The 9643-nt window shown below is 42.8% G+C and overlaps 1 protein-coding gene across 1 annotated transcript in view; it reads right to left on the reverse strand.

Annotated features, from left to right (window-relative positions):
- Positions 1–371: 371 nt before the first annotated feature.
- Positions 372–9643, reverse strand: part of SUPT3H (SPT3 homolog, SAGA and STAGA complex component) — a 271837-nt gene continuing 262565 nt past the window's right edge. The window contains exon 12 of the mRNA XM_031604944.2: positions 372–2073. Within this exon, the coding sequence (XP_031460804.1) occupies positions 2032–2073 (42 nt within the window). The 3' untranslated portion in view covers positions 372–2031. The remainder of the gene's footprint in view (positions 2074–9643) is intronic.

The following is a 9643-nucleotide window of genomic DNA, read 5'->3' on the forward strand; positions in this document are numbered from 1 at the left end:
CTACTCTCAGTTCAGAGCATGGCTTATGTAGAGAAGTGAAAGGTTATTAAATGGGCTTATTGGGCAAACCCAGATTTTATAAATAATTGCCTGTCAGGCTGTTCAAGATAGACAAACACACGGCAGACCAACAAAAACACAATCTGTCATATTTCCGAGAGAAATGTATGTTGAGTCTTCATTCTCTGGGACTTCGGGCAGACCAGTAAAAAATAAGTGCCAGGATTTTCCCTGCTTGTGCATATTTTAAAATGTAAAATCTGAGAGAGATACAGTTACGGAAGGAATTTTGATTCCATTACCCAGTGCCTGAAACAGTCCCTTCTGTCTATATGCCTGCAGATCGAAACTAAATACAATAAATGCTGGTGTCCTCTTGAAAAGCGGGGATGTTTACAGCAAGCATGTAATTTTCCGTGATGAAGGATGCCAACAAAAATAAGAATGATGATAAAAAGAAAAGTTTAATCATATATTTCAACAAGCACAGATGGAACATCAGAAAGCTTCCCAACTTTGTTTAATACCCGCTGGTGTATGCTTGTACTCCTTTGCACACAGATTAATTCCAGAATACAGAAGGGTAAGCAGGTACAAAAAAAAAAACAAAAGAATTGACGAGCGGCAGTAATATTTGACATACAAAGTTCATGTTGGCAGCATTTCGATTGCAAAGAGAAGAGGCATTTTTCTGTTTGTTTAAAATACAGATACTTCTAAAGCTTTCGCAAGCAGGTCCAGGAAAGCAGGGCAAGAAAACCACTTACAAATGACCACAATACCATGCGGTGGGAGTAAAAGTTAAGACCTCACATACTCAGCACAAAGGAGGAGGACGGCTGCACTATATAAAAGTAATATTTTGCTGATCTCCCCTTGATCCCTTGAGTGCTCCATCTTAATTTGAGGTTTAAGTCAGATTTGAAGCCTGTGCTCCAGGCGGCTGACGCAGACCCCTGGGCTGCCCCAGGGACACAGGCAGCAGATCCCAGGGATGGGCTGAGGCATAAGCCCTTCTCTCTGGTTCAGCTCCTTGTGGTTAGCTCTATATTTGTACGGATTTGATGTGAAGAAACGAATCCGTCAGTGAGGACAGCCTGGGCTGGAGGAGAGGGGGACGGGAAGAATTGTAGAGTGAGGGACTGAGATTTTAGAAGTAAATCTGAAAACAAACAAGGTGAGCTGAAATACAGAAAGGCAATGAAGGGCGTATTTCTTCTTTGAATCCAACAGCAGCATCGCTTTTGTTGGTGATGGGGAAAACATCTCCTCAGATGGCACGCTGCATGCAGCCTGCATCTTGAAGGTGCATGGCTGTTTGGATACTTTGGGAAATGCTGAGGGAGTGGGGCAGATTTGTGGCAAATGGCTGCAGAGCCTTCCCCTGGTGGGCTGGGCTCCTATGGGAATACAGCAGGGAGAGATGGCAGCACTGGGAATTTGGGGCTGGCTGCTTTACTGCTGGGTCTGTGACAAGCCTTTGTGATAAAGTGTAGGTTGCCCGAGCTCTTCTTTGCTGTTGCTCTCATCTAAAAGCCCCTTCCTGCATTGAGCTGGAAGGAAACGCAGTGGAAAGCAGTGCAGGTTTTTGACTTTTTGTAAAAATCACGGGAAACTCAGAATATCTTTGGCCTCTTTCTGCCCCATCCTGCCTCCCAAAACAACACTGCTACCAAAACACGCAGACTTCCAAACAACTGAGTAAAGATGACATGGCATTTTACGAAGGGGCTGACAGCAGCAAGTCCCCTGCAAACATCAAACTGGTGCGATCTGCATTCTTATCCACCTACACGCTATCCCAAACATCCTGCCATTAATTAGCTAAATGTTCCAGCTAGTAAACAAGAATAACGATTGAGGGGGCTGGAAAGAGAGACGGAGTCAGCCAGCAGATAGTCACAACAAACCAGCCCACTCACTGCCATGCGGAGACATTGGAGCTTGTGTTTTTTTGTTCCTTCCGTGGAGGGGAAGAGAAAATCACCTTAATATAACACTGTCTTTTCTGTTGCTGCAGCCACATCCATATCAGCAGGCGAGAAAAGTCATCCCATTTCTGCGGTAGGCACTCTGTCAAAGAAAGAGAAAATCTGTAATGAATTATCATGTCAACTTAAACAAGAGAAGAAGGCAGGGAGGGAGGCGAGGCTTTCTTCCTGTTTTGTAGACTATTCTGGCTGCAATCTAATAGTGTGCTTAATCTGAACATTTCTGGTGGGGAAGCTGTGAGCAACCACTTCGACGATTAAAAAATCAGTGTGGTTAACAAGTGGTTAGTGACTCTATTTCAGGAGAGGGAGAGAGAGATGCAAAAATGTAACATCCTATTTTGTTAACTGCCTGCAAAATAGATGAGTCCAAAAATACGCTATTATACCGAAGCCGTTTGTCCTTTAGAAGCATGTGTTCTCTATTCACTCTGCTGGAGAATTGCTTCTAACCTAACTGCCCTAATAGCCCAGAGATTATGGGATCATTACAGGTTTCCAAGCCTGCTTGGTAGCATGAGCCTAAAGCTATGTAAGCAGACACTGCTGTAATCCCTAGCCAACCAAACCAAATGGATCTTAAAGACACTCTGGTCAGTACAAATCATACGAACCTGGGGTGGAGCACTTCCACTGATAAAGGAGCACAAGAGTTAAACAGCATTTGAAAAAAAAAGGGAAAAATGTACAAGATATGGCAACTGAAATACTTCTCATGCATTTTTAACATCTCCTTCTGAATCAATATAGGAAGCTCTGCCTTTTTAACCCAGGCACACTGGAAACTCTATATTTTAAGGGGATATTCTTGCTTTAGAAATGCATTTTGTTTTTAGGTATTAATGGCATTTTCAAAAAGGAAAGGAGCTTAAATACTTTGGCTTTATTTGGTTCACCTTCAGCAGTCATCCGGTTCCGAAAATGAAATTACAGACATCAGATACGTACTTTGCAGCTCTTGCATTCATGTACTGAGGCAGTGCCACACAGAGCTGCTGGTTTCAGTTACTCACTAGCAATTTTCTAATGAATTTCAGCAATATCAAAGTCTCCTCGCTTAAACTAGAAGAGAATCATTAAGACAAAGGATAACAGCTTAGTGTTTCTCCTGAATTGTAAGGAAATAGTTTCAAAAACAGCAAGTGTTCATTTGCAGACATTGAGTGTGGTAAGGGATACACGTGCAAGATGTTCACTGCAGCATCCCTCACGTTCACACTCAGCTTACATGGTTCAAAGCCACAGAGTGCAACATGAGTGCTGGGAGATACACAGCCATGACAGTATCACAGCAAACAAAGAAAATAAATCCAAAGGCTCTATACGCAAACATGAAATGCACAAAAACAGAGCAGCCAACATATTCCCACAACCACAAGCAGCAAGTCCAAGGGAGTTTGGATGCGCAGCCTGCCCAGACCATTAGGGCTGGCATTTTGAAGCTGATGCAAAAAGCAAAAGCAATGTTTTTAGCTCTTTGACCCCCGGTATTTTTGCAGAGGTTTGTGACCCAAGTGAGAACCTTTAACACATAAACAAAATATCCGGGGCTATGGTGCAGTTTGCTTGGAGATCAATGAACCCAAAGCTGGATTCACATGAAAGATAAAAGGTTGAATTTTACGAAAGGAATTTTGGTCGCGGAGCAAAGCCGGGCTTGGCTGGGCTCACCTGGGAAATAACACAGCTTAACATTTTCCAACACGGGCAATATTACACGGTTCATTATATCCCTGGAAAGGTCATTTTAGAAGCAAGTCTTAGAGGAGGAAGGATAACACCTTCAGAAAGCTGGACACACCCACTAGTCTATATTTAGCCATATATTATAGCTAGCGTGGCTATAGTTAGGATTGAGAACTATTTCCTCCTAAACTCCCTGTTTCACATACTTTAAACTTGGTGAAACATTTGCCCTTGGGCTGAAATTTCCTTTGCTTTAATCTCTGCCCGAAGTTGAGTTTTTTTGGAAAGGGCCGACAAAATTCCTGAAGCCATTTTGAAACTCAGCAATAACGAAAACAACGCTCTTCACCACCCCAAGCCAGAGAAAGTCATTCTGATATATGCATAGTTTATGAAGGAATTTAGCCACAAATTGAAGCATTTTACCCAGAAACAATCTTTATCTTCATCCTCAGCTTAAAGGTAACTGGTTTGGAAATCAGTATTTCACAGGAGGAAGTTTGTTTCATCCCATTCCATAAGAAGATAACACTTCTTTCTCATGTTGATACACTGCTAGATAATAAAGCCTGACTTCCAAAATACGTTTACGCACTGCGGAGCTACTTTGCAGGCATTCCCCAGATCTGAGCTATACCATTTATCACAAAGATGTATACAGCTGAATTGATGAAAGTAAAAGAGATATCTTTGCATGCCAAGAGTTGTGAGGAGAAACAGCATTGATGTTTTCTATATGCCTTGTGTGCGCGTGCCTTTGCAAGAGAGAGTGAGCGTGGATGTGACAGTCATCCGCTGTGGCTGTGGTTTGGATGAGGCTTTTGGGTGCTTTATGCCACTTTGGAAGTAGCCAGCTTTATTAAAAAAAAAAAGACTCTTTGTCTCAGAATTAGAGCTAGAGGATGATGCAGACCCCTGATGTGGAATCAAACGGCATTTTGCCATTTTGCTGGCATATATTTGCTCCGGCCCAATGTTAGGAGATAACGTAAGCCCACGGTACTTTCTGTTTGGAAAGGCATCCAATGCATCCAAATTCTGTGTGTGCTCTCTCTCTCCAAACGCAGTGTCTCCCAGCCCGTGCTTTGATATTTCCTGCTGTGGGCTGACTCTCTGCCATGGCTGAAGGTGCTGCAGCCTCTTACCGCACCCTCTACGTGTGTGGGTGGGCAAGAGACCACCTTTTAGATGTGGGAAACCACCTCGCTGGCACAAATCACACAGTCCACCTTCCCAGAGCAAATCCCGTGCTACAGAAAGTTGGTGTAACCTTACCTAGTCAATCTTGCTCATAGAAACTCAATGGGTTCCTTGCTATCATATTTTGCACCCTTTTTCCTGCCTTTATTAAAAGGACAGGTTGCTGCTATCCAGAACCCAGCAGGGTGAACCAAAAAGAAAGCAGCAATTGACCTTCATTGCCCATTTCCACTCTTGCCACGTGTTCCCATGTTGGGAAAAGGCATGACGATTTTGCTGCCGCATGCTCCACCTCCTGGCCCTGACCCCAGCCCATCTCCGCACCACATGGGTGCATCTTCTTCATTTCAGGCTACTGAAGAACCTTCTTGTGTTTGTGTTTCTGGGTTTTTTTTTGCATTTGCAAATAACACAACAATCCCAAACTCGTGTCAGTTAAACCTCTGCACTGCATTGGGTCAGTTGTCACCTACTTGCCCACTGTACCAGGAAATCCACCTAGAAAATGTTGTGCCTTCTAACTTATGAAAGCATATTGGATTCTGATATTTTTGAAATCTTCTCAAGGAATGCTATCTTTATTTATTTATTAGCAGTTTGAAAGAAGGGGTGATGAAGTAGAAAAGATGAGCAGTGTTCATCTCTATCAGTCAGCTAGTAGCAGGATCATGCTTTGTCCTTGGTTTGATGGAAGAAGGCAAAACTAATAGCATAAAAAGGCAATCTGGAACAAAATGTTCATAGTGAAGTATTAAAAATTCTTAAAAATCATGAATCCTTAAAAATCATGAAAAGCAATCTAATTTCTATTCTCTTTTTCAGCCCCATGTCTCTCCTGCAGTGGGAGCACAGGGTAAGATTTTATGATGGACCACAAAGGGCTGCTCCATGCAGCAAAACTCCTGTTCCCAAAGTAGGTCACATGAAATGAGACAGTTTAGTGAAAAGCTTGTAGGGCCAACTTATGGGGCAGAAATCATACCATTTTTTAACGCAGGTAAACTGAAGGTGTGATTTACAGGAACAAACATGAGCTAAACTCCAAGATTTGAGTACTCCCAGGTTTGGGAATATGTCAGATTAGAAAACAAAGACTTCTGAACAGATATCTTAACTAGGAATGGTTTCCACCTAACAATTTATAGTACTTCTCAGCTGCAGCATGACGAGAAAGAATAATTTTGGCAAGAGAACGAAACAGCTGTGAACTTGAGAGGGCTGTTATGTGTTAAATTCTTATTTGGGATAAATTTTGGGAAATCTAGGGTAAATCTCCAGTGGACACCCCAGACACTAAGATTTATTGTGCCAAATCTTCCACCAGCTTAATTTTGCAGTTATACCTGCATTAAGGGTGAGACAGTATTTCAAATCACTGGAGAATTTGGTCTCCTGTATCATTTGAAGATGATAAAACTTGCATCAGAGCTCATAGAGTCATTGAATGGCTTGGGCTGGAAGAGACCTCAAGGATCATCAGGTTCCAACCCCCTGCCACAGGCAGGGTTGGTAACCACTAGATCAGGTACTAGGTCAGATTGCCCAGGGCCCCATCCAACCTGGCCCTGAACACCTCCAGGGATGGGACATCCACAACCTCTCTTGGCAATCTGTTCCAGCACCTCACCACCCTCTCAGAGAAAAGCTTCCCCAGCATCTAATCTGAATCTTCCCTCCTTTAGTTTAAAACCATTCCCCATGTCCTATATATCTACCTGTGGAAAAAGCTGATTTCTTTCCTATTTATAATCTCCCTCTAAATACTGGAAAGCCGTATTGAGGTCTCCTTACAACCTTCTCTTCTCCAAGCTGTAACTGGCAACCCTCTCCAATGTAGAGGTATGGTGGGGGACCATGTCAAAGGTCCTTCATAAGCATTTTTGAAACTTGATGTCTCCCTCTTTTACTGTCCTTTTGTATGTGTGTGGGCAAGTGGCTTAATTACACTGCATGAAGTGGAATGGCAGACAGACATAAAAATAAAAGAGCAAGTCATGGCTGAACTTCATTAGCAAACATAAATACAAATAGGCACATCTTGTTTGTGACATGCCCCAGTCCTTTCCCCCTTTGGTAATTTTACCCTATTCTCTGATATTTGCATAAATGTAAATCAAACCATATGACTTGAACAGGCTCACGATAGGGGAATCATATGCAAAACTTTTTTTCATTAAATAATTCTCCTCGTGCAGTCGTACAATGTTACTGTGAAAATCAGGGAGGATTAGATCTCAGACAGTGAAAGCCTTTATTTAAGAACAGTGGAGGGAGCCCTGCCCTTTAAACAAGAGACATTCTTGGATCAGACACTGGCTGGCAGAATGGAAAAAAGGATGTAGCATTAGCTTTCATTCCATTCCAAATAACCTGGAACCCATAAAACACAAAGATTGTCTAATTTTAAATCTGCTCCCTTTCTCCCTATGCCTTCTTTCCCTTTTATTTGTGGAATGTTAACTCTGAAATTTCATTAGCCCACCATAATATCAAACAAGTCACTCTGCACACATTCATAGCTCCTAATACATAAGAACATGTCCATTAAGAACACTGTGATTAGAAGGTTACTTTTCTAATTTTCCCAGCCTGCGTAGACAAACCACATGCAAAGAAGTGTCAGCTTGTTTAGAGATTAAAATAATAATTAGTTTAGGAGGCAAAGTATAAGCAACATTGTTTAAAAAAGAGAATCCACATGTTGTTTAGAATTAGCTGCTTCTGTTTAGGTCTAAATAAATTTGTGTGGATATAAACTCTCCTTATTAAAAGGATATACATGTTACAAAAGAAATAGAATGGCTAACTCTCTCTCCAATTCAAAACAATAGCACTGAAGGCTCCAGCTCTACAAATCCATCTTTAATCAGTAGCCAAAGCACAGATGTCTGATATTACTCAGAGAGCGAGGGAACTTTTAATGTACATAATGTCTAGTAAGTGGTCAATAATGAATAACAAATCCCAAATATATATGTGTAAACACCCAGGTTTAGCCCCAAGTGATCTCCCCTGCTGTAATCATGAAATCGCCTGGGTTTCATTTCTGATGGGGCCAGACAGCCGTGCTGAAAGCTACAGCATCCATTCATCCATACAGCACTGGCTGTTCTAGAATCACAGCACCATTCAGTTTGCTGAGGAATCGCACTTAGGTGTAAGAAACACAAAGAGAACAAGTGAATTGAGCAGATGTGCTCCCACCCCGTGAGCTCCGCTCCTCCAGCGGTGGGACTGAGAGCATCAGCACAGCGTACACAAGGCCAGGTTGGATGGGGCCCTGGGCAGCCTGGGCTGCTATGAAATGTGGAGGTTGGTGGCCCTGCATGTGGCGAGGGGGGGGTTGAGCTTCATCATCCTTGAGGTCTCTTCCAACCCAAGCCATTCTGTGATTCTGTGAATGGCCTGGGTTGAAAAGAGCCATAATGATCACCTAGTTTCAACCCCAATACTACGTGCCATGAGCAATGATAACAGCAGTGCCTCACTGAACCATCCTTCCACAGTCTGTAGCAAAATGCTTTCCAGCAAAGTCAGTCCTGGGCTCTGGTTTACTTTTAACTGCCAAGGGTGTAAATTTTTTTCAATGGTCACGTAAAAGAGTGTTGCTGTGCCCAGGATCACGATACATCCAGGCTATATCATCCAAGTCTGTTAAAGAACATTGTGTAGATCTGAAATACCCAAGTTTTTTTATTGCTGCTCTCTTGTACTGGGAATAATGATATTCTCAAGGCTGGTGGAAATGCAGGATCTCTGACAAACCAGGCCCAAATGCATTTCTCAGACACCTCTGTGTGACACTGCCAGTGGAAGGAGGGCAAAATGTAGGGCTTTTATTGCTGACCTTCAGCTCATTTTGCCAAATTTGTGATGCTGCACTTAACTAGCAAAGGCTGCTTGCAGGGCTGGGCTGATAATTATAAGAAAGAAAAACAAGGCCAAAGGATTATGGCTGCTGTTGCAGCAAGAACTGGGGTGTGGGAGTGGGGTACCAGAGCCTGCCAAAAGAAAAAAAGAACAAAATTGGTAGGGAGAGAAGGATCATTTTAAATTTCTCAGAGGGTATTGTAAACAGTGGAGAAAGAAGGGAAAAATGGAACTATAAAACAACACTTGGCAGCCAGCTTTGCAAAACAAACATATTTTTGCAAAGCTCTTCCCATCTCTGCCACCAACTTTAATAGGCTTTATTTGTCTGAGAGCAAGAAACCCTTTTTAATTGTTTGAGAACAGAAGACATTCCCTGTCACATTGGAAGAAAACCCTCTCCTGAGTCTTTACCCAGACCCAACTGCTGCCCCTGCGTCAACCCAGGAGAAGAATTCCTTCCCCCAGCCTGCAAAACCTGAAGTGGGGCTCCTGCCCCACCTCTCATGCTGAGAAGCAGGTAGAGGTGAGTCTGATGGGCAAAGTACAGCCCAGACCTTGACGGGCACAGCCTTTTGGACCCTGCTGTCCTAGGGGATGCTTAATTCCTCACTGTAATGGAAGCACAATGGTGAAATATGAACGGAAAAGACTTTAGGCATGGACAAGTGCTGAAACCTCTGAAGGGCACTGCAGAGCCTTGCTCACTGCCCTCCCAGATGAAATTTTACCACTACTAATGAAAAGTTTTTCAACTTGCAGTATGGCACAACTCAGCTTGAAATAACATGGATGGCTTACCCTCTCCAAGGATGTCTCTTCTCAACATTTGCTGCTGGAGAGACTTTTTTTTTTAATGTAGAGTGCGACATCAGAGGGTTAAATGGCCCCTACAA

This window comes from Phasianus colchicus, chromosome 2 (genome assembly GCF_987193195.1).
Source record: "Phasianus colchicus chromosome 2, bPhaCol1.hap1.1, whole genome shotgun sequence".
Lineage (NCBI taxonomy): Eukaryota > Metazoa > Chordata > Aves > Galliformes > Phasianidae > Phasianus > Phasianus colchicus.